At 38.4% G+C, this 25423-nt stretch overlaps 1 protein-coding gene and 1 long non-coding RNA gene across 9 annotated transcripts in view; one reads left to right on the plus strand and one right to left on the minus strand.

Annotated features, from left to right (window-relative positions):
• Positions 1-25423, plus strand: part of CHN1 (chimerin 1) — a 176367-nt gene that overhangs the window by 130490 nt on the left and 20454 nt on the right. For all 7 annotated transcript variants that reach the window (XM_019922598.3, XM_073807549.1, XM_073807550.1 and 4 more), the window contains one exon: positions 23073-23157. In XM_019922598.3, coding sequence (XP_019778157.1) covers positions 23073-23157 — 85 coding nt within the window. The remainder of the gene's footprint in view (positions 1-23072; positions 23158-25423) is intronic.
• LOC109547850 (uncharacterized) overlaps positions 1-25423 on the minus strand; it is a 134507-nt gene that overhangs the window by 9942 nt on the left and 99142 nt on the right. The window lies entirely within an intron of this gene.

A 25423-nucleotide genomic window follows, 5' to 3' on the forward strand; every position in this document is an offset into this window, starting at 1 on the left:
GGGATTGCACTGAATCTGTAGATTGCCTTGGGTAATATACTTATTTTGATCATGTTGATTCTTCCATTCCAAGAACATGGTATATCTTTCCATCTGTTTGCGTCATCTTCAGTTTCTTTCATCAACATCTTACAGTTTTTGGAGTTACAGATCTTTTGCCTCTCTAGGTAGATTTATACCTTGATATTCTTTTTGATGCGATGGTAAATGGGATTGTTTATTTCTCTTTTTGATCTTTCGTTGTTAGTGTATAGAAGTGCAACAGATTTCTGTGTATTTATTTTGTATCCTGCAACTTTAGTGAATTCATTGATGAGCCTAAGTAGCTTTCTAGTAGCATCTTTAGGATTTTCTATGTATAGTATCATGTCGTCTGCAAACAGTGACAGTTTTACTTCTTTTACAATTTGGATTCCCTTTCTTTTTCTTCTCTGATTGCTGTGGCTAGGACTTCCAAAACTATGTTGAATAAAAGTTGTGAGAGTGGACATCCTTGTTTTGTTCCTGATCTTAGAGGAAATGCTTTCAGTTTTTCACCATTGAGAATGATGTTAACTGTAGGTTTGTCATATATGGCCTTTATTATGTTGAGGTATGTTCCCTCTCTGCCCATTTTCTGGAGAGTTTTTATCACAAATGTGTGTTGAATTTTGTCAAAAGCTATTTCTGCATCTATTGAGGTGATCATACGGTTTTTATTCTGCAGTTTGTTGATGTGGTGTATCACACTGATTGATTTGCAGATATTGAAAATCCTTGCATCCCTGGGATAAATCCCACTTGATCATGGTGTATGATCCTTCTAATGTGTTGTTGGTTTCAGTTTGCTAGTATTTTGTTGAGGATTTTTATGTCTATCCTCATCAGCTAGTGGCCTGTAATTTTCTTTTTTTGTGGTATCTTTGTCTGGTTTTGGTATCAGGGTGATGGTGGCCTCATATCATAGAATGAGTTTGTGACTATTCCTTCCTCTGCAATTTTTTGGGAAGAGTTTGAGAAGGATAGGTGTTAACTGTTCTCTAAATGTTTGATAGAATTCACCTGTGAAGCCATCTGGTCCTGAACTTTTGTTTGTTGGGAGTTTTTAAATCACGGTTTCAATTTCAGTACTTGCAATTAGTCTGTTCATATTTTCTATTTCTTCCTGGCTCAGTCTTGGGAGATTGTACCTTTCTGAGAATTTGTTCATTTCTTCCAGGTTGTCCATTTTATTGGCATATAGTTGCTCGAAGTAGTCTCTTATGACTCTTTTTATTTCTGTGGTGTCTGTTGTAACTCCTCCTTTTGCATTTCTAATTGTATTGATTTGATCCCTATCCCTTTTTTTCTTGATGAGTCTGGCTAAAGGTTTATCAATTTTATCTTTTCAAAGAACCAAAGGAGTTTCATTGATCTTTTCTGTTGTTTTTTTCATTTCTATTTCGTTTATTTATGATTTCCTTTCTTCTGCTAACTTTAGGTTTTGTTTGTTCTTCTTTGTCTGGTTGCTTTAGGTATAAGGTTAGATTGTTTATTTCAGATTCTTCTTGTTTCCCGAGGTGAGTTTGTATTGCTATAAACTTCCCTCTTAGAACTGCTTTTGCTGTGTCCCATAGGTTTTGTATTGTCCTGCTTTCATTTCCATTTGTCTCTAGGTATTTTTTGATTTCTTCAGTGATCCATTGGTTGTTCAGTAGCACATTGTTTAGCTTGCACGTTTGTGTTTTTTACATTTTTTTTTCTTGTAGTTGATTTCTAATCTCATAGTGCTGTGATCGGAAAAGATGCTTGATATGATTTCAATTTTCTTAAATTTACCAAGGCTCACTTTGTGGCCCAGTATGTAATCAGTCCTGGAGAATGTTCCATGTGCACTTGAGAAGAATGTGTATTCTGCTGCTTTTGGATAGAACGCATTATAAATATCAAGTCCATCTGGTCTAATGTGTCATTTAAGGCCTGTGTTTCCTTATTGATTTTCTGTCTGGATGATCTGTCCATTGATGAAAGTGGGGTGTTGAAGTCCACCACTATTATTGTGTTACTGTTGATTTCTCCTTTTATGGTTTTTAGTATTTACCTTATATATTGAGGTGCTCCTATGTTGGTGCATATATATTTACAATTGTTATATCTTCTTGGATTGGTCCCTTGATCTTTATGTAGCGTCCTTCTTTGTCTCTTGTAACATTCTTTATTTTAAAGTCGATTTTGTCTGATATGAGAATTGCTACTCCAGCTTTCTTTTGATTTCCATTTGCATGGAATAGCTTTCTCCATCCCCTTACTTTCAGTCTGTATGTGTCCCTAGATCTGAAATGGTTCTCTTATAGACAGCATATATACGGGTCTTGTTTCTGTATCCATTCAGCCAATCTATGTCTTTTGGTTGGAGCATTTAATAGATTTACGTTTAAGGTAATTATTGATATGTGTCTTCCTCGTGCCATTTTCTTAATCGTTTTGGATTTGTTTTGTTTTTCTTCCCTTCCTCTTTTGTTCTCTTCTCTTGTGATTTGATGACTAACTTTAGTGTTGTGTTTGTATTACTTTTTCTTTTTTGTGTATCTATTGTAGATTTTTGGTTTGTGGTTACCATGAGGTTTTGATACAGCAGTCTGTATAAAAACAAGATTGTTTTAAGTTGTTGGTCTTTTAATTTCAAATCCATTTCCAGTATACTGCATTTGTTCTCTCCTCTTCTCTCAGTTGGTCATTTTGATGTCCTATCTGTGTACAGATGATTTTCTACCTTTACTGTATGTTTGCCTTTACCGGTGAACTTTTCCATTTTAATTTTTTGTTTCTAGTTGTGGCCTTTTCTTTTGTGCCTAGAGAAGTAAGTTCCTTTAGTGTTTCTTGCAAAGCTGGTCTGATTGTGCTGAATTCTGTTAGCTTTGGCTTGTCTGTAAAGATTTCTCTGTCGAATCTGAATGAGAGCCTTGCTTGCTAGATTATTCTTGGTTGTAGATTCTTCTCTTTCATCACTTTAAATATATTGTGCCACTCCCTTCTGGCTTGCAGAGTTTCTACTGAAAAATCAGCTGATAACCTTATGGGAGTTCCCTTGTACATGATTTGTTGTTTTTCCCTTGTTGCTTTTAATATTTTTTTGTTGTCTTTAATTTTTGTCAGTTTGATTACTGTGTGTATCGGTGTGTTCCTCCTTGGGTTTATTCTGCCTGGGACTCTCTGCGCTTTCTGGACTTGGGTGACTGTTTCCTTTCCCATGATAGGGAAGTTTTCAGCTATTATCTCTTCAAAATTTTTCTCAGGTCATCTCTCTCTCTCTCTTCTTCTGGGACCCCTATAATGCAAATGTTGGTGCATTTAATGTTGTCCCAGAGGTCTCTTAGACTGTCCTCATTTCTTTTCATTCTTTTTTCTGTTCAGTGGCAGTGATTTCCACCATTCTGTCTTCCAGCTCACTTATCTGTTCTTCTCCCTCAGTTATTCTGCTATTGATTTCTTCTAGTATATTTTTCATTTTAGTTACTGTATTGTTCATCTCTGTTCTTTAGTTCTTCTGGGTCTTTGTTAAACTTTTCTTATATCTTCTCAATCTGTGCCTCCGTTCTTTTTGTGAGACCTTGTATCATCTTTACTATCATTACTAGGAATTCTTTTTCAGGTAGATTGCCTATCTCCACTTCATTTAGTTGGTGTTCTGGGGTTTTATCTTGTCCCTTCATCTGGGACATATACCCTTACCATCTTATTTTGTCTAACTTTCCGTGATTGTGGTTTCCGTTCCACAGGCTGCAGTGTTGTAGTTCTTCTTGCTCTGCTGTCTGCCCCCTGGTGGATGAGGCTAAAAGGCTTGTGCAGGCTTCCTGGTGAGAGGGGTGGTACCTGCCCACTAGTGGGTGGAGCTGGGTCTTGTCCCTTTGGTGAGCAGGGCTGGGTCAGGGGGTGTGTTTATCAGGCAGCTGTTTACTCAGGAAGACTTTAAGCAGCCTGTCTGCTTATGGGTGGGGCTATGTTCCTGCCCTGTTTGTTGGTTGTTTGGCCTGAGGCATCCCAGCACTGGAGCTTACAGGCTGTTGGGTGGGGGCCAGGTCTTGGTGAGAAAATGGCAGCCTCCAAGAAGGCTCACACCTATGAGTACTCCCCAGAACTGCCACCACCAGTGTCCTTGTCCCTGCAGTGAATCACAGCCTCCGCAGGAGACCCTCCAATACTAGCAGGTAAGTCTAGCCCAGTCTCTTATGAGGTTACCGCTTTTTCTTCTGGGTCCTGGTGTGCACGAGACTCTGTGTATACCCTCCAAGAGTGGAGTTTCTGTTTACCCCAGTCCTGTGGGATCACACACTGCTGGCTTTCAGTGCCAGATTCTCTGGGGTCTCCTCCTCCCATTGCCAGACCCCCAGGCTGGGGAGCCTGATACAGGCCTCAGAACTTTCGCTCCTGTGGGAGAACTTCTGTGGTTAATTATTTTCCAGTTTGTGGTTCGCCCACCCGGCATGTATGAGATTTGTTTGTATCACGGTGTGCCTCTCCTACCTTCTCCTTGTGGCTTCTTCTTTGTCTTTTTTTTTGATAGGTTCCAGCATTTTTTGGTCGGTGGTTATTCAGCAGTTAGTTGTGATTTTGGTGTTTCCATAAGAAGGGGTGAGCTCACGTCCTTCTACTCCACCGTCTTGTCTCCTCTTTTTTTTTCTTTTCCTTCATGCTGAGTCTAGTGTCACTTGCTCATTGGGGGTGGCATGAAGAGGCTTTGCGTGCTTCACTTCAGACCAGAGTTCCTCGGGCAAAAAGGCTGCTGAAGAATTACAGATACTTTAAAATATGAGTTTAGTTCTTTTCTAAGGTAGTCTTGATGTGGTGACTGGTTGAATTTAGAGTTTCAGACACTTGCATTCTACACAGAGATGAAAGATGTGACATATTAATAGATTTAATGTTGCCAAGATAATAGGTAAGCAATGAATCCTGAAATATTAATTGATAATGTAATTAAATTAACTCTATAACATGAACCTTATAATATTTAAAAAATTACTGATTCAGGACTTGGAATATAGTGGTAATAGTTAACTTGTCAATCCTGGCCACCAGACCAGATGTTCTGCTCTTTGATAAACTGAAGGTTAGAAATGGCAAGCACTCCTGTGGAAAGTGGTCCTTCCTTTCCTTCAAAGGACACAGACAAATCTGAGCCCTATGGTCTTCATTTGATTCACATTTGAGAAAAAAATACAAGATGAAACAACAAAAATAGATTTAGTATAAAATGTGGAGTTAAACTACGTGATCTGTAAGTTCTCTAACAGCTCTTAAATTCTCTGATTAAATTATATTGAGAAGTATTAGATTTGTTAATGTAATTATTCTCTTTTCCACTGTTAAAAAAATATTCTTTCATATATAGTTTAACTAGTTATATTAACAGTGAAATGTCATATTCCAGGACCGTTATCTACCATGTCCTTTGTATTATTTCCACCAACCATCATAACACCACCTCCTGCCATCTTTTCTCCCTTTGTTCTTCCTTCCCTTGTCCCCATATCTAGTAACATGACTTGTAGATGCTCAAGAAGCATCCACTGAATCACTAAATAAATGAGCACACAGTGTGAGATGGGGGACCGTTGTTGTGGTGGTAGTAGTTATTTTGAAACTACTTTCATGCAGCAGGAAATTTTGACACAAAAATAGATTTTTCTAATGACCTTAAAACCTATATTACAAAATTTTTTAAATCAAATTCACGTGAGTTTTTAAAATGAAATAAAACCCAAAATATCATGTTATATTTGACTGGAGAATGTTCACATTTTAGGTTCTCAGAAATTTGAATATTGTTTTGAATTAATAGTAATTTAAAAGAAGTTAAATGCAACATGACAAAATGGAAATGGTAAACCTGGAATGTCTCATAATTAACCTTCAGCAATAATGTCACTCACCATTGCTTCTCCCGTGGATAGGAACATGGAGTGCCCAACAAACATTTTAAAAGAATACATAATGTTTTTCTCCAAGTAGGAGATTAAACTGAATTATATTATAAATTTCTGTATTATACAGGGATATGGATATGTATACACACACAGAGTTCCTGATTCTTAATGTGGGCCCATTGCAAGGGAAGATAAAAATAAATATCAGAGCATAGTGGGAGGTTCTCTCTGTCTAGGGCAGTCAAACTTGTAAAGGGTGATGGAGAGAAACTAAGAGATTAGACAAGATCATCTGTAAAGTCCCTGTAGGCACTGTGTTTCTGTTGCTATCCAGTACAGTACTTACCAGATGATATGGAAGCCAAAAAAAAAAATGAACACACATTGCTCCACTTTTTACTTCTGCCGCTGCTCGTGGTGAGTAGGACCACAGAGACTCATCATGCACTTCCATCCAGGCCTGTACACTGCACCCCAGCACTGTGGCCCTCTCGACCTCAGTCCTGTCTATCCTTCTTGTGTTTTGTAATGCTGGCTGGGGAACTGGTTATGACACCTTGAGTGTAGATCTAGATCGTTAAGGTCATTGGAAGGGTTCCTGCCTAATATTAATACTCCAAAAGGAAACATTTCACAAGGTTTTTGTTGGTTTGCACATAGTTGCTTATACTTCTTCATAGCCACTTTATGGAGCTAGAGAACTTTAAATATTGTACTTAAGAGAAACTCATCATTTCATGGATTAGAAGAATATTGCTAAAATGTCCATACTACCCAAAGTGATCTACATATTCAATGCAATGCCTATCAAAATCCCAATGACATTCTTTACAGAAATAGAAAAAGACATCCTAAAATTCATGTGGAACCACAAAATATCCTAAATAGCCAAAGCAATCTTGAGCACAAACAACAAAACTGAAGGCATCACCCTTAATGATTTCAAAATATATTACAAAGCTCCAATAATCAAGACAGTATGGTACTGGCATAAAAACAGACCTGTAGACCAATGGAATGAACTAGAAACCCCAGAAATAAATCCATACATCTGCGGTCAACTGAACTTCAACAAGGGTTCCAAGAACACTAAATGGGGAAAGGATAGTCTGTTCAATAAATGATGTTAGGAAAACTGAATATCCACATGCAAAAGAATGAAATTGGCCCCTATCTCACAGCATTTATAAAAACCAACTCAAAACAGATTAAAGACTTAAATATAAGCCCTGAAACCAAAAAACTAGTAGATGAAAGCATAGGGGAAGAAAACGTTCTTAACTGTGGTCTGGGCAATGATTATTTAGATATGGCACCAAAGCATAGGCAGCAAAAGAAAAAATAGACAGGTGGGATTACATCAAGCTAAAAACTTCTGCACAGTAAAGGAAACAGCAGAGTGAAAAGGCAACCTATGGAATAAGAGAAAATATTTGCAAATCATATATCTGATAAGGGGTTAATATCCAAAATATATAGGGAAGTCATACAACTCAATAGCAAAAAAACCAAAAACGAACAAAAAACTCGATTTAAAAATGAGCAAAGGACCTGAATAGACCTTTCTCAAAAGAAGATATACAAATGGCCAACAGCTGTATGAAGAGGTGTTCAGCATCACTGCTCATCAGGGGAATGCAAATCAAACCACAGTGAGATGAGATATCATCTCACACCTGTTAGAATGGCTGTTGTCAAAAAGACAAAAGATAACTGGTGTAGGCGAGGATGTGGAGAAAAGGGAACTCTTGTACACTGTTGATGGCAATGTAAATTGGTACAGCCATTATGGAAAACATGGAGGTTCCTCAAAAAGTTAAAACTTTATTATGATCCAGCAATGGGTTGACTTTTCACTGTTGATTATTTCCTTCGCTGTGCGGAAGATTTATCGTTAGATATAGTCTCACTTGCCTATTTTTGTTTTTGTTGCTTTCAAATTTGGAGGGAGGTTTGGAAGTTTTTCTTACTTGGAGACTGTTAGTGGAACTTATTAGGTGTCCTATTTCTCTTATGGAATTAAGAAACAAAAAATATTAGAGAGTAATTTAACATTTGGGGAGAGATTTGCAAGTTTGTTTTCACTAGGAGACTGTTAGTGGAACATACTAGGTGTACCATGTCTTTTATGAAATCAAAAAACAAACAATTTAAAAATAAAACAAAACCTGAGGCCACCCTTTAAGATGTTAGGGTTGCCACTTTTAAACACCTTAAGGAGGAGCCTGGCACTCTCTCTCACCAGCACCTATCCTAGTTCTTATTTTCAACCAGTATCCTAATTTGAGACCCTTTGGTAGACAACTGCCTCTAATGTGGTATTGATGATTTCCATCATGTATGTATATCCTGCTGATTTAATGTTTTAGAAAATTTGGTTTCTCCAAAATTTATCCCAAAGTAGAGAATCAGCCTGGCATGTGACTCCTGACACAGTAACAAGCTAAGGATGTAAATAAATCCTTAGGAAGAACACACAATTTTAAAAAGTCACCTCCTCCAGAATTCTGTTCTCTTAATACTTTAGTTTTTGTTCACACAGTAATCTAACCTTCAAGGATTTGGGACATGTTAGTACTTTAAAGGCAACTTTTTACAGTCATTTGTATCATATATCCATCCCCCCCCAGATTTAACTGAGGATTAAGTCTTAATTCTATTCTGCTTATTTTGTAAGTTAATAGGAGAGATACATGTATAATATTTCATTTCTGTTTTCCAAAACCTTGTTCAACAAATTATACTTTTATACTTCATCATCTTTGTGACACACTATCAAAGTTCCTCGGAGGACAAAGAGTCTTAATAGTGAAGCCTATTGTGGCTTTAATAAAATATTCCTCAAGCACATGCTTTGACTATGTACATTTCATAACATCTTACTTCCCTGTATCTCAGTACAATTATTATCATTATTAGTCAGCATTCATTATTCGTATGTAATAGTATCTGACACAAAAATATCATTGCCCAGGGCTTCCCTGGTGGCGCAGTGGTTGGGGGTCCGCCTGCCGATGCAGGGGGTGCGGTTTCGTGCCCCGGTCCGGGAGGATCCCACGTGCCGCGGAGCGGCTGGGCCCGTGAGCCATGGCCACTGGGCCTGCACGTCCGGAGCCTGTGCTCCGCAACGGGAGAGGCCCGCATACCGCAAAAAAATATGTATATCATTGCCCAAAGGGCAGAGAAAAAAAGAGAGACATGCATAAACACTAAAGGAAGTGGAATATAAATCTAGGAAAGAATTTTTTAAGTGAAGAGAACACATGCAGATATTGATTTTTCTTTCTTAGATATTTTACCACAGCACTGCTGGTATCTGAAAACCACTACAGATTATTTTCCTGATAAATACCATACCAATAGCTTTTTTTCAGGTTTACTAACTTCTCATATTAAATTATCTTACTATTCTTCTGGCTGCAAAATAGGAAAGCTAAAAAGAAAAGGGGAAATAGCCCAGTGGTGTTACACTTCTGAAGAACATTGTCAACTGCTTATTTTCTACATGTTTATATTTTGGGGGGAGCAAAAGTAGAACTGGGTGTTTTTTTTAAAGTGTCGTCCAGACAAAAATTTAAAAGAAAAGAATATATTCATTTTTAGGTCATGGGAGCCAGAGGATTCTCGACATGGTAGATGATATCCTACAGACTGTTGTAATAGAGATGACGTTTTTGGCTATGTGAATGGATTTGCCCAGATCAGGCCTGAAATGTCAGGCTCGTTCTTTCTCTGTTGTAGAACTCCCTTTTCTTGGAGTTCTAGCCCTTACATGTTCCACACCCTGATGGCTGCTTGTGGCTCTGCCTTACAAGCTTGCACAGTGCATTCATAAAGAGAAGGTCCATCTCTTGGAGGTATGTGATTTTGCTTTGATGGTTTGCTATTACAGCTCATTACTCCACAATTGCATGACATTGCTTCAGTGTGTCTTTTTAAAAAATCCACTTGGAACCCATGACTGATATTTACCATTTGATGGAACAGATGGGAAACTTTACATTGCAAGTGTCAGAAAGCCCAACCCATGCTCATGGAGGCAAAATGGGAAATTATTAACTCACCTAGTAGGAAAAGTTCAGTGTTACTTGAAGGTATCCCTTAGCCCAGGGGCTTAAAATGCTACCAGAATCCTGCCTCCCAGCTCTGTCTTCATTTTTTAGGCTCCCTCTGGTGACAAGATGGCTGGCAAAGGCTCCAGCTGTGTATGTTCTCAGATTCTAGTCAGCTCCAAAAAAGAGACTATTTGAGCAAAAGGTCTAGGCCTGGTAGGCATTCACACAGTTATCTTATATGCCCATCTGTGAACCATTAGCTATGGTTTAGGAGAGTGGAATGTGCTTATTGGCTTAGATCTAGGTCACATACCTTCCCCTGGAGCTTGGAATAGGATCAGCTCCATACAGTTCACATGGATTGAGGACCGTTATCCAAAGACAAGACATCTATTCTGCATGGCTAAAAAATAAGAAATGCCCACTACAGCATTAAATGACAAATGAAATCACCAGTTACAAGACCCTACTATACAGCCTACTGAATACAACAATGTTAATGTAACATTTTGCTGAGAGAAGCATGCTTGTAGAGCATGAGAGTAAAAGAATCCTGAAGCTGTTCAGCCTATATAAAGGGCATTGAGAATTGCTGATTAGGTTAACGTCAGGTTCAAGCTCACATGAAAGATCAGTTTTAGAAACAAGAATATAATCTGAACTCCCACTTTCAGCCATGATGGAAGAAATAGATATACCTTCCCATCTTACACAACTAGCAAACCATAAAAAGTATATAAAACAACAGTCAGACATTGAACAACAGGTGTTACAGTTCTGTGATACCTAAAGAAGGAACACAAACAAGATGAGTCTTAAGAGTGCTCTCACTGCCTGGAGGCAGTTTCTAGGCCACAGCACCTGGAGCGGGAATCCAAAGAGGACCTGCTGGTCTAACCAAGTTGAGGACACAGAGACTGGAGTTTGGCAAGACAAAGCAGCTAAAATTTCTGGGGCAGGGTACCTGGGGGACAGAGATGTACACAGAAAGTGCTCTGGAGATCTGCATAGGAGTCTTCATGAGTCTTTGGTACTTATCTACACCTGCATGAGAAAAAACTATCAGAAAACCACCAGAAAGCAATAGGCTGAATAATTACTGAAATTGTCCCTGGGCTGCGTATAGTTTTGCCCACCAGTCAGAGTAGAAAGACATCATAAAACATAAGGCATTGTTTAAAAGTCCTCAAAATGGTATCATCATCTTACTAACATGACTGAATTAGCAGTAAACTAAAGGTTGCAGTGAGGAAAGAAATGGAAACTATTTAAAACAATCCAAATGGAATCTCTAGAGATGAAAAATATACCTGAAATTTAAAATACATTGGATGGTATTAATGGCATATTAGGTACCACAGAAGACAAGATTAGTGAACCAGAAGACATAGCAATAAAAAATAAGCAAAATGGAAGACAGAAAGAATCAAAAGTTCACGGTGGGGGGGGCACAGCATCAGTGACCAGTGGGACAATGCCAATCAATCTAACTTCAGTGTACTTGGAGTCAGAAGTACATTTTTATAAAAGAAGAAAATTACACTTTTTTATTAACATCTTTAAGTAAAGATTATTTCAGTGTAGGAAAAATATGTCAACAGAGAAACATGGATTATTTTCCTTTGTCACTGGTACTCTTACATATTTTACAAAGTTCTTTAAAAAGCAGCAGGGGAAGTGGGAAGAATACTTGTTATATACAGATGAATAAAGAATGAGAGCAGGACTTCCCTGGTGACGCAGTGGTTGAGAGTCTGCCTGCCGATGCAGGGGACATGGGTTCGTGCCCCGGTCCGGGAAGATCCCACATGCCGTGGAGCGGCGCCGCTGAGCCTGTGCTCCGCAACAGGAGAGGCCATAACAGTGGGAGGCCCGCGTAGCGCAAAAAAAAAAAAAAAAAAAGAATGACAGCAAAATTCTCATCAGCAACTATGCAAGACAATGGAATAATATTTTCAAAGTACGCAACGACAACAACAAAAACTATAACCTAGAATTCTATATCCAGCAAAACTATCTTTCAAAAATGAAGACAAAATAAAATATTTGTTTTTTAAACAAAGAAAAACTGAGTGAATCCATTACCAAGAGACCTATGCTATAAGAATATTAAAGGAAGTTCTTCAGACAGAAGAAAAATAATTTCAGATGGAAATTTAGATCTGTACAAAACAATACAGAATGCCAGAAATGGTAAACATATAGGTAAGTGTAAAATGTTTCTTTTCCTTCATTTTAGTGTTTTTTAAAACATAAGTTTACTGTTTAAAGCAAAAATAGTAATATATTATGTAGTTTGTACAAGTAAAACAAATAACAATATCATAAAGTACAGGGTGGGAGGAGTGGAAATGTACTGTTGTAAGATACAGTACACGTGAAGTGGTATAATATTGAGGGTAGACTATAATATTGTTAAAGATGTGTACTGTAAACCTTAGAAGTCTAAAGAATAAAATAGTTATAAGCTAATAGAGGAGGCAAAATGGATTCATAAAAAGTATGTAATTTATCCAAAAGAAAAGAGAAAAAAGAGAAAAAAGAACAAATGGAATATATAGAAAGAAAAAGCAAGATAACAGATTTAAACCCAATTATACTGATAGTTACATTAAATGGAACTAGACTAAACACTCCATTGAAAGATAGAGGTTGTTGTCAGATTGGATTTAAAAACCAAGACCCAACTATATTCTATCCACAAGAAACCCACTTTAAAGACACAGAGAGGTAAAAAGAAAAAGATAAACCATATAGACAGTAATTCAAAGAAAATTAGAATAGCTATATTTAAACATAGTAGTTTTCAGAATAAATATTATTGGCAGTAAAAACATTAAAATTCATTAAGAGGGGACTTCCCTGGTGGCACAGTGGTTAAGAATCCACCTGCCAATGCAAGGGACACAGGTTCAATACCTGGTCCGGGAAGATCCCACATGCCGCAGAGCAACTAGGCCCGTGTGCCACAACTACTGAGCCCGCATGCCACAACTACTGAAGCCCGTGCACCTAGAACCCGTGCTGCACAACAAGAGAAGCCACCGCAACGAGACACCCTCACACCGCAACAAAGAGTAGCCCCCGCTTGCGCAGCTAGAGGAAGCCCGCGTGCAGCAATGAAGACCCAACACAGCCAAAAATAAATAAAATAAAATTCATTCAGAGGACATAATTTAAATTTTATATGCACCTAAAAACAGAGATTCAAAATATGTAAAGCAACAACTGAACTGAAAAGTGAAATGGACAAATCCACAATTATAGATGGAGATCTCTACACTTCTCTCTCAGACATAGGACAAATAGACAGACAAATACAAATGGAAAATTAGTAAGGGCTTAGAAGACTTGAACAACAGTATCAACCAATTTGACCTGATATTTGTATTCTACTTGGCAACAGGCGAATACACATACTATTCAAGTGAACATGAAAGATTCACCAAGATAGACAATATTCTGGGCCATAAAACAAGTGTCAATAAATGTAAAAGGATTGAAATCACACAAAGTATATCCTCTTACCATGACAGAATTAAATTCAAAATCAATAACAGATATCTGAAAATGTTCCCACATATTTGGAAATTAAACAACTTACTGTTAAATAACTCATGAATTAAAGAAGTAATCACAGGGACATTGGAAAATATTTTGAACTGAATAAAAAGAAAAATACAACACATCAAAATTTGTGGAATGTGGCCGAAGTAGTGCTTAAAGTGAAATTTATACCATTAAGTGCTTATTTGGGGAAAGAGTAAAAAGGTCAAATCAATTAGCTTCCACCTTAGGAAACTAGAAAAAGACCCAATTAAACCAATAGAAAAACAATGGAGAAAATCTGGATCTCTTTTACTAGAGCTTTAAAAAGGGTTTGAACTACATAGTTTAATAATTTTTTTGCACATTTTAATCAAACCTTTTTCCAGGTGTATTAGAGAAATACTTTATTCATAATATAATATGTTTTAACAGCAGACTGCTTTAGATGACATTTTTACAACCAAACCAAAGAGAAATTGAAATCTGGTTTTGTGGAAATGTTAATATTAGTACAGGCTTGGAGCTTTGTGGAATTATGGATCATAAGATAATGTGGATTAGTCTGAGGCTTTTTTTGTCTCTCAGTGTTCAGTTTACATACTGCAATGTGGTATAGAGATTATCTGTCACTCAGCTGTGTATTATACAGTGGATTTTATTGCACAACCAGGTTGATTCATTGATTTTATTTTCCTGTTATATCAATACCTTCATAATACAACTTTAGGAGACTGGTATTTTGAAGTATTGATTCACTGTGTCTATATTTTTTTATTACTGGTATTTGAATGCAAACATTATTCCAAGTAATGAAACTAAACTGTCAAAGTAGAAGTGTTTTAGGTATGGCATGTGACATGTTGAAACTTTAACAGTTATTCACTTTAGAGGTAAAGCTCTCATTAGAGCTCCGATGAAAAGAAATTAAAAAGAAATTTGCTTCTGAAACCTGGAAAATGGCTAAACATTTTAGTTTTTTTTAATACTTTAAACACCCATATTTTGAAATGGAAAGTGTTTTTTAATTACTGGGTGATATTTATTGTTATATCATTTATTATACAAACTGTACCTTGCAATGTGATAAATAAATAAAATAAATACCTTGATTACTTTGGTGTTTCCACTGCCTGATGCCTGGATTTCAAGTCGATGGTTTTGTGCAAGGGGCCACTCTTGCAGCTTAGAACAGAACCTTGACACCAGAAACTGCGTTCGTGTTCCGGTGTTAATGTGGTTGTGTACGATTCTGAGCAAGTTCATTTGCACCACATCAGCTCAGCTGTAACTTATTTATTTATTTACTTTTGGCCGCACCACAGGATCCTGACCAGGGATCGAACTTGTGCCCCCTGCAGTGGAAGCGCAGAGTCTTAACCACTGGACCTCCAGGGGAAGTCCCTCAGCTGTAATTTTAGAGATATTTCCCCTTCATTGGGCTAGTGTTGATAGGGAAATGTAGATCATGAAGGAAGCCATAAAGAAATTTAAACTTTGTTAATAAGGCCCTGTATAGGATTATGGTGAATGGACTGTGTGAGTAGAATTGATAATAATTCATTATTTTTTCTGTGCATGTTGAAAGTACTGTTTTATATGCCAATTAATAAAAACCATTTTTATGTTTTTCATGTGGAAGAAGAGTTAAATTATTAATGTTGTCCTAGTAATTGCTCTACTAGTAAAGTAGGACTAGTGTTGTCATAGCCTGACCAGGTTATATCAGCTTTTTCCTGTAGTTATTTCTCATATTTAAGGGGATACCACTTATTTGTGGTATGACCATGGTATGTCCAGCAGGCTTTTATAGTTATCTCCCTCAATTTTGAACAGTTTTCTCACTCTTGAAACATTAGGTCACTGAGTTTTCTATCATTTGTCATGCTTTTCACAGTAATACTTCTGATGGTGTTAACTACTTGTGAGGTGAAGTCTGTGCCTCACAGAGTCCCTGCACAATCATGTGTAGCAGCCAGTTGTAGAAGCTGTTATTAGCACCTGCGCCCCTTCGCCAGCTGTCCAGTGCCCCCAGGCACACAGAACCTCCTAGATTCTGTCTGCCGCTGGCCAGAGGGTGTGCCCCTCCTATACCAGGCACTCACCAGCCCCAAGTACTGCTCGAAGCCATGTTTCAGCAAGTGCTCCGGGCATTCCTTCTGCCTTTCCTGCCGTGGGCACCACCTTTCATGTCATTCCATCAGGACAAGAGGGGGAGGCATAGTCAGCGTGATATCAGTGCTGCTGGCTTAACCGTACCCAAACCTTACTGTTTGTTATAGGTTTTTCCTGAAGAATGTTAAGGCCACTAATAGTTTAAATAACAAGGCAAAAAGGTATTGCTTTGATACTAAAGATACTCCTATTTTTAAGTTCCCCCTCCCTACCTTTTTTTCCTGTAGGGAACCTCTATACAATTTTATGTATTTGTTGTTAATGATCATAGCCAATGTTCTACATTCTCTTCTCATTATGTAGTATAAATCAACATATACTTTAACTGAAGAGGTCAAATTAGGACCCAAATTCTAAATTCCAAATCTTTTGGATCAAAATCAAGCCATCTTGGTGAGGCTAAAATTGGTTACTTAAAAGAGTACATTCTGGTTGCCCTAAAGATAAAAATGGAAAAGAAAAAAAAAAAAAGAGAGAAAGCCTTTCCTGCCCAGCTGCCTGCCTACCTATGTTCCTTTCGTTTCGATTTGGATCATCTGTTCTCTCCCTTCATTGCCCAATACCACGCTGGAGAACTGACTCATCAGGGCCTCCCAAATTAAGAGCAGCAGCTGAAATGTCATTCCCACCTTTTCAAGCACAATTTCATTTCCCCCAACGTTCTTACTGCGTCCAACGGAGTTTCCATTTGCAGCAGGCTTTGCAGGAATGCTGCTTGGCTGTTTGCATTCATGCTTATTTCTACAGGTAGTGTTATGGCCTGGAAGGGATAATGAAGATATGCTGGATTTTTCTTTCTCTTCTAATAGCATGGAATTCTTTTCCATTGTTTCTGTTACTGACATTCAAACTGGAGATGTGAACATCAGAAACATGAGACGCAGACATGCTGGTTTTCTTATAGAAGCCAGGGTTTGGGTCAGTATGACAGTAGGCCCAGTGAGCATGGCTTCAGTTTTTACCTAGGTCAGTACACCAGAGATACAGGACCCTTGGCCTGTGCCACGTGGGCCTCTCCGTAGCCCACCCATCTCCCTCACTGTCTGTCCTTTTCAGCCTGCTTCTGACCAGTGCCCTCCCTGTAACAGACTCTTTTGGGTCCATTAGTTAATCCAGTCTTTCATCCCCAGTTTTAAGGTGATTGATGTGACAGGAGGTATTCACAGGTGAGAGCAATCTCAGATGCCACGGTAATAAAGTTGTCCTTTTTCCAGTTGCAAAAGGGAAGAGGTCTTTAAAACAAGTTGCTATGCCCTTTGTTCATGAAGGTATAATTCAAGCCGTGTACTCTGTCATTTTCATTTGTCGAGATGTACCAAAAGCTTTGGAGGTGGCCTAGAGAAAACATACTTGTGGCCAACTTACGAGGTTACTTTTCTCAGGACCATCTCTGACCTCACTGATACTGTTATATGATGATGCTGATTGATACCAAAACATCCCCCAGAGGAATCCCTTTTTTATAAAATGATCAAGTGATTTGTTTAAATAACTCTAAGGAAGAAACAGTCCTCTTTATAAAGGAATTGGTTATTTTCCCACCTTATGAAGCCAATGTATGTCATTATGGTCATACAGTAAACAGCAGAAACAGAGGTGGCTTCTGCTTATACGAAACAGTAACTAGAGACTAAAGAATGTCACAGAATAAAAAGCAAGGTGCTAACACCTCCTTTCTCACAAGACCACCGTGCCTCAGCCTCAGCTACAAGAAACACAGACAAGGAACCAGAAATTCGGTGGGTTTCGTTTGGTTTGGTTTCTTAACACCTTCAAGAGGAAGACAGATGACACATTTTCTTGATTTATATCCAGTGCTAGCAAAGTTATCAGATTTCCTGGTCCATAAATAAGAACTGGTGGATGGAGAAGGGAGAAGGGTTAGGAGGAACGAAAAAGAGCCAACAACTTTGGAGAATAAGAAGAGGCAGGAAAACTAAAACACAAACTTACAAAAACATAAAAATCTGGGGCAATTTAGAATTGAAATCCCCTAAAAATGGAAAATGTCACTTAATGAGTGTTCGTTGTGTTCTGTTATGAAGACATCAGTAACCTTGATTCCCTGGGTGTTGACCTGTGCAGATGTCTAAGGGCGTCTGCTACACTACAGGGAATCACAGGCACAGGTCACTCTGTCTTATAAACCAGGACTTGGCCCAAGCTGCACTCCTTGTGAACCACTCAGGCCTCCTTTCTACCAGATCCCACCCTAGCTCTTTCTTAGCATTCTCCTAAGCAGAAAGAACCCCCAAGATGCAACTTTTGACCTTTTAATTGTTGCGTTTTGAATACCTGTTACATTCTAATTTGATCATTCTGAGATGGGTAATCAAAATGCAACCATATCTAGGAAGCAGAATTATCTGCAGGTGTCAGTGCCCTAGAGCCTCATGTGCAGGAACAGCGCCCTGTTTCCATCGTGCTAGGTAGAGGACAACAACTGCAGAGCTATTCTAAGTTGTACAATTTGTGCAACTGACTTGTTAAAGATACCTTTTTCTGAATTGGTAAAATATGTGATAAAAACATCACTGATAACGTAAAACTGCATATAAAATAAAACATTTAGGTAAAGCTCAAATATAACACAACCACCCTTTTTAAAAGAAAGTATTTGTCACTTTTTCTTTAATGCACTTGACACTGTTATAGTATGATTGTAATGACATCCAGGAAAGAAACTTGCTTTCAAGTCCAACAGCCCTTCTCTGAATTTCTGGCCAGTTCCAGTTCCTATTCCCCACTTTTTCTAAACTCTTCATTGGCTCCATGACTGAACTTACTTCCTAACACACAGAAACTAGACCATTGGGTATGAACTCCCTTAGCCTTCTGCCTCCAGGCCCCCACCACTCCTGCACTGCACAGCCATCCTCTTCCCCTTCCCCTTGGCGCTGCCAACACAGGGAAGGGGAAGAGTTGAGTTTTCTTTTATTCAAAACTAATCCCTCTGCCCTGGCTCCCATCTCCATTGGTTGCCCTCAGGAACCTTACTCCATGGGTTACCTCCTCTTTCTCAGGAATCTTCAATCAGCCATTTCCATCTCTTCCACTGTTTCCCTCCCACCTCACTTCCAAACCTGTTCTGCTACTTCTCTTCCCCCTGTTAATGCCATCTTCCCCCTAAGAGTTAGCCCTCGTTCTTCCTCTCTCCTTTGCCTCCGATTCAGTTAGTCACCAAGTGCTGTCGATTCTGCCCCATGTTCTCCATCGGTACACTCTGAGTTCAGATCCGTGTCATCTGTTACCTGGACTACTGCTGTAGCACCCTCGTCTGTCTTCCTCCAGCCTTGTCCCCTCGACTGTGTCACTTTCCTTAAAAATCTTCAGTGGCCCTGCATTGCTGACTGAACAAAGTATACATTTGTAGGCGTGGAAGAGGCCCTGTCTGCCTCTCAACTCCTGCCACGCCGGTCATTAGCGTCACCTAATGCACCCCGCTCCAACACGCCTACCCCCATTCAGGCCTGTTCTGCTCACCTGGCTGACCCTGCTCATCCTGGAAGCTGCAGCTCACGCATAATACCCGAGCAGTGCCCACCCCAGCTACCCTCACACTTTGCAGACACTTTCAGAAGAGGCTTTTCACGTTATATTTAACAGGAGAAACCTATGGTGAATTCCTTGAGCCAATATTTGGTTTAATCTTTGTATATGTCATCACCTAATAACTGTTTATGAATGAATAAAAATAATTAATGAGTGATGTCTATTTGTTTTGATGACCTCTAGGGGAATAAAAAAGACAAAAAGACTACAATACTCCATTTTTACAAATACAATCCAGCCTCATGAAAGTCACAAAATAAAATTTAAGAAGTAACAAATTTTAGATACAAAAATTCAAAAGGGAATCCAGTAAAATCCTGTTATACAAATACAAGTTTAGTAAGCTTCCAGGGCTTCAAGGCCTACTTCTAGAACCATTTCCTGGAGAGCTACATAACCTGCCTTACAAACAGTTTAAAAAAACGAAAGTAAAAACACCACCACCACTAAAACCAGCCCCCAAGATGCCTTTATAAAAACCTGTCCAAGAAGGAAATGTATAAAGAACAATTTCCTGAAGATTTACTTTCTAAGATACGTGTGTGATCCTCTGATTAGAGAACATTGGGCCGCTCGGACAGTGAAACCCTTCCTTCAGCATATGTAATATGAAGAAATGCCCCAAGGTTTTCAAAAGGCCACATTCATTACTACTTTGTGAAGGTGAGGAAGGGAATTGGTTCTATCACAACATCTCAATACCCAGTTGTGTTTGCCAAGAGCCCTTCTCTGTTTCAGTGGTTTACATACCAGTAGAACTTTACACCCTTTATCATGAGTAACTGGCAGGTACAAAACCAGACTTCCTCCACACTTCTAATCCAATTTATTAACCTTACCAAGTTAAGTAAAACTGGATTATCCTGAGACTTCCCCTAAAAATAACTTCACAATTCTCTAGCTATTTCATGATTATATAACTTTTAAAATATGAGTCAGTGCTATCTATTTCACTCATTCACCTCAGATTAAAAGCAAGATTACATACTTTATCCAGTTTTATTCACTCAGAGGAACACAGAAGAAAATAAAGACATCACAGACTGTCTGAAAGTTGATCTTGAGCTCGGCTTCAGGAACTCCAGGAAATGCTTTCAGTTTACAGGCTGCGAACATCATTAACAATCCAGAAGCAACTGTATCTGCATTCCTGACCCTTTTCCATAAAAGACATAGAAGGGATTATGGCTGCCTTTTCAAAATCAACACAACATTTTGTACTTGAGCTTACTTGGCAGTGATCAGAGTCACAAGCACATACCTGCTTGGAATGAACCCTGGGTTATTCACTGCTACCATATATGGATATTTTGGCCAGTAGTAGTATTTCGAATTCTGATATACCATATTTCATTGATTCTACTATATGCTTTTTTTTTCATTTTAACATCTCTGAAATTGGGATTAAGCTTATAATCAGTGGCATGTCATAAATTAATTGGCATGGTTTTTCTAAATGGAATATATGTATCTTACATTCAGGGTAAGTCTTATGTTCAGTAGCCTCTTAAATTTGAAGTACGTTTATTTATTTATATATATATTTATATATATATATATAAAAAACCACTTACTAATATACAAATAAGACCTAATTAAACTTAAAAGCTTTTGCACAGCAAAGGAACCATAAACAAAATGAAAAGACAACCTACAGAATGGGAGAAAATATTTGCCAACTATGTGACCGACAAAATATACAAACAGCTCGTATAGCTCAATATCAAACAAACTATCCAATCAGAAAATGGGCAGAAGACCTAAATAGACATTTCTCCAAAGAAGACATACAGATAGACAAAAGGCATATGAAAAGATGCTCAACATTGCTAATTATTAGAGAAATGCAAATCAGAACTACAGTGAGGTATCACCTCACACCGGTCAGAATGGCCATCTTTAAAAAGTCCACGAACAATAAATGCTGGAGAGGGTGTGGAGAAAAGGAAACCCTCCTATACTGTTGGTAGGAATGTAAATTGGTGCAGCCACTATAGAGAACAGTATGGTGGTTCCCTAAAAATCTAAAAATAGAACTACCATATGATCCAGCAATCCCACTCCTTGGCGTATATCTGAAGAAAACCATAATTCAGAAAGATACAAGAACCCCAAAGTTCATTGCAGCACTATTTACAATAGCCAAAACATGGAAGCAACCTAAATGTCCATCAGCAGATGAATGGATAAAGAAGACATACACATACACACACACACACGATGGAATACTACTAAGCCATAAAGAAGAATGAAATAATGCCACTTGCAGTAACATGGATGAACCTAGAGATTATCATACTGAGTGAAGTAAGCCAGACAGAGAAACACAAATACCATATGATATCGTTTATATGTGGAATCTAAAAGGAAGGAAAAGACACAGATGAACTTATCTCCAAAACAGAATGTTTACCAAAGAGGAAAGGGGAAAGGGGGAGGGATAAATTAGGAGGCTGGGATTAACATATACACACTACTGTGTATAAAATAGATAAGCAACCAACAAACAAAAAATCACTTATATAAATAGAACAGTAGTAAAAATGACGGTCTTAGCTGTGAATTTCATTATTTGCCATAGCTGTTTTGGCAGATATTTATGTTGAAATCAAATCGTCACACTTTGTGATTTTCACTCTCTTGTATTACTGTTTTCTGATGGAGGAAATCATATATATGTAAGAAATTATCTCAAGCAAATGCAATTTGATACAGATCAGTAACTTCCTTGTTCCCTGTCCCTCCCTTTTCTTTTGACGATGACTTTTTTTTTTTTTTTTTTTGCGGTACGCGGGCCTCTCACTGTTGTGGCCTCTCCCGTTGCGGAGCACAGGCTCCGGACGTGCAGGCTCCGCAGCCATGGCTCATGGGCCCAGCCGCTCCGCGGCATGTGGGATCTTCCCGGACCGGGGCACGAACCCGTGTCCCCTGCATCGGCAGGCAGACTCTCAACCGCTGCGCCACCAGGGAAGCCCTGACTTATTTCTTGAGTACATTTTTAGCCAATATTTGCTCAGAAGTCTTAAAGTGTTACTGATAATATTCAAGATATTTTTTCTTTTATTCTTTAATGTTTGGGGTTTGGATTTATTGCTCTATTCTACCAATATTTTTTCATTTAGGTTAAGCTAGAATGGCTTCTCTTTCCTATCCATAAAGTCTATAGGTATCTTGGCATTTGAATCCTTCTTCTTTGGAGGTTCCTTTCTTAGGGATAAAAGAATCAAATGTGGTAAAACCTTTATGAGCTGGAAAGATGAGTGAATAATTACTGTATTCAAACAGGGTTTCTGATCAACTGTAGCTTCTGCAGTTTCTAAAATATATTCATTTTCTTTTGCTAACATAGTATCAAATGGTTCTGAACAGATATTAGCCCTTTTTGATGATTCTTTTGTAACCAGCCACTAAATACCACCTTCACCACCCATGGCCCTGACTGTGGTCACAGAGGACAGGAGATGGATCATCTGACAAAATCCTTATAGACAGATTCTGTCTACATCACTCCTCATCCCCATGCATGCCGCAGCGCTCAGAATATGCCCGTACTTGTATAGCGCATAGATGAGACTGCTTCCAGCTGGAGGGGACCAGTTGGAAAATTCCACTGTAGAAATTGTTTTCAAAAGTAAATAGCAGAATATTGGTTTGATTTATCACCATTTCTAAAACAAAGAGGAAATCAAGCTCTGAAGGAAATTGTAACTGCTTGGCAGTTCCACTCAACCAAGGTTTTTCTAACTGTAACCATATTGTGCCTCTTGATACTGACTATGGCTTGTGTATGACTGCTTGGAAGGGAAATAATCTCGTCTGTAATCTCCCCTCGGGCCACTTTGTCACTACTCTTTTTCAGGTCCACACATTCAGGGGGCCGCACTGGTGTGAATACTGTGCCAACTTCATGTGGGGACTCATTGCTCAGGGAGTGAGATGTGCAGGTAAGAGCTCTTCCCTTTTCGCCTGATTGTGTAAGTTATGAAGCTATAAGGAGTAACTCATGAGGAGCTTTGCTCTTCTGCACATATAATGGGCTGGACCCCCGTTTGCTCTTAACATGCAACAGGCTGGATTTCTCAGGCAGCCAATTTGACTATTGATATTTTATCTGCCCTTCACCTTCTTGTACTTAATGGGCAGCAGTCTGGTCCTTTAAAAAGAGAGAAGTTGTCTTGTTCAGAAAGTCTGATAAAAGGAGATAAAAGTAAGGCAGTTATATTTGCCTTGCCTTTGATGTTGCAGCAACTAAATTTATAAGAATGATTTTTTTAAAGCAGTGTACAGGGACCTATGATTGTTGCCTTAGAAACTGAATTTTAAAGATAACTTGTTAAGCTGAATTGTCCTTACTAACTTTTGTGAAATCAAATTGAAGCTTTAAAAATCTGTGAATTTATCTTAAAAGATGATTACCAAATTCTGAAAAACCACTTAGTCACTAATATTTTGTTTGTGACATTTTAAAATCTTGAATATGCCATATCCTCTTTATAAAATATGACCATAGTATTTTAGATTTAAATTTAGAAACTTGAAGGTTTCCACATAAAGAAATAACCAACTCAGGGATTTATTGAAATGCTTTATGAAATAAGTAGTTATTCGCATAATGTGAAATTCATTTGTATAGAACAACTATACTGAGTACTGGCCACTTATTCAAACTGCTCTAAATTCTGGTATAGGCTTAAAAATAAGTATTTAAATTTCAGATGTGTAATGTTAGGTCATAGAAGTTTCTTTCTGCTATTTAAATTGTAAAACTAAAAGATACCTTCTTACATGTCTTTTTGCCTGAAGCTTAACTCTAAAAATGTATGTGAAGAGTAAAGTATTTCAAAATGGTAACTGAAGTAATTCTGTCAAATTTAGCACTGTAAAAATCCACATTTCTTTTGTGGCATGATTCCTAATGGAATATTTTCGTTGTCCATTATGTGCAGAAACTTCTGGGGTTTGATTTTTCTTATTTCTAAATTGCCTTTTCTTTGAATAGCAAGGTGTGGTATGCGTTGCATGTGAACGTTCCAAGTCGCCCTTCCTTCAGTTATAACTCCCTTAGCACCACTAAGGCATGATAAGATTCCAGGCATGTATCACTAGCTAGATCCATTCAGGGACCTCGCTGCCATGAGGAGGGGGAAGAATTCCTCACGTCTTGACTTTGAACTGTGCAGAGGTGTCCGTCAAGGAGAGCCTCAGCTCAGAGCCAGTCTTATTCCTCCAACATCCTAGAGGGCTGACAGCCCCATTTGCAGTTCTCTGCCCAGAGAATAAATGAGGACAACAGTGTCTTTCTGGCTGGTGGTTACCCAGAGTCAGGATGAGGACCCATCACTAGGAAGGTTGTGGTTGAGCCTTTGAACTGGAGGAAGGTTGTGGTTGAGCCTTTGAACGGAACGTAGTCGTGTAGTTAAGAACATCCACATCGTTGTGGTGTTTCAAAGGCAAATGGAGTACCCTTTCCAAAGCACAGATCACCTGCTCGAAGAATGGTCGTCTTCATAAGCCTGGTTTGCCTTTATGACATAGCCTTGACCAGCTGAGACTGCAACGGTTTCTTACACATTTTAAGACTGTCACTAATTCAAAAGCTTTTCTTTTACTAGAGTGATGATGTTTATCGTTTACATTTTGAAAGAGTGAAGGCCACCTACATGGAAATTCTGAGTCAGCTATTAGCAGAGAACTAGCACAGCACATGTGAATAATCTTTGGCCATATGCTACAACCCCATATCATGTTTAGAAGAAATGTTTTGGAATGTTTATGATAGTGATAATGTGAAGGAAAAGAAGAAAGAAAATGATTCACCCCATCCCATAGCCACCCACTTGAATAGCCTCCACTTTTTATTGTGAGTAAATGTCAACAATGTAAAGAAAAGCCTTTTCATTTTATGTTATATCTTGTCTTCAAAAGCGTTATATTCTATGTGATTGGAACCCGATTACTGAGCAATATAAGAAGAAGTCAACCCATTTTTTTGAAATACGGAAGGTTAGGATTTGAATTACTTCTGTTTTCTATGACAACTAATTACATTTAGATTGACGGTGGGATTCTTTCATCTGAAGTGGCTCATCCTGACCTTTGAGCCATCTGCTTTATATAAAACAATGCAAAGAATTAAGAACTTCGAGAGAGAGAACTAACTGTGGTAGGGTGAACGTTGGCTCCCCAAAGAGGTCTACTTCCTAATGCCTA

The sequence above is a fragment of the Tursiops truncatus genome, chromosome 7 (genome assembly GCF_011762595.2).
Source record: "Tursiops truncatus isolate mTurTru1 chromosome 7, mTurTru1.mat.Y, whole genome shotgun sequence".
NCBI lineage: Eukaryota > Metazoa > Chordata > Mammalia > Artiodactyla > Delphinidae > Tursiops > Tursiops truncatus.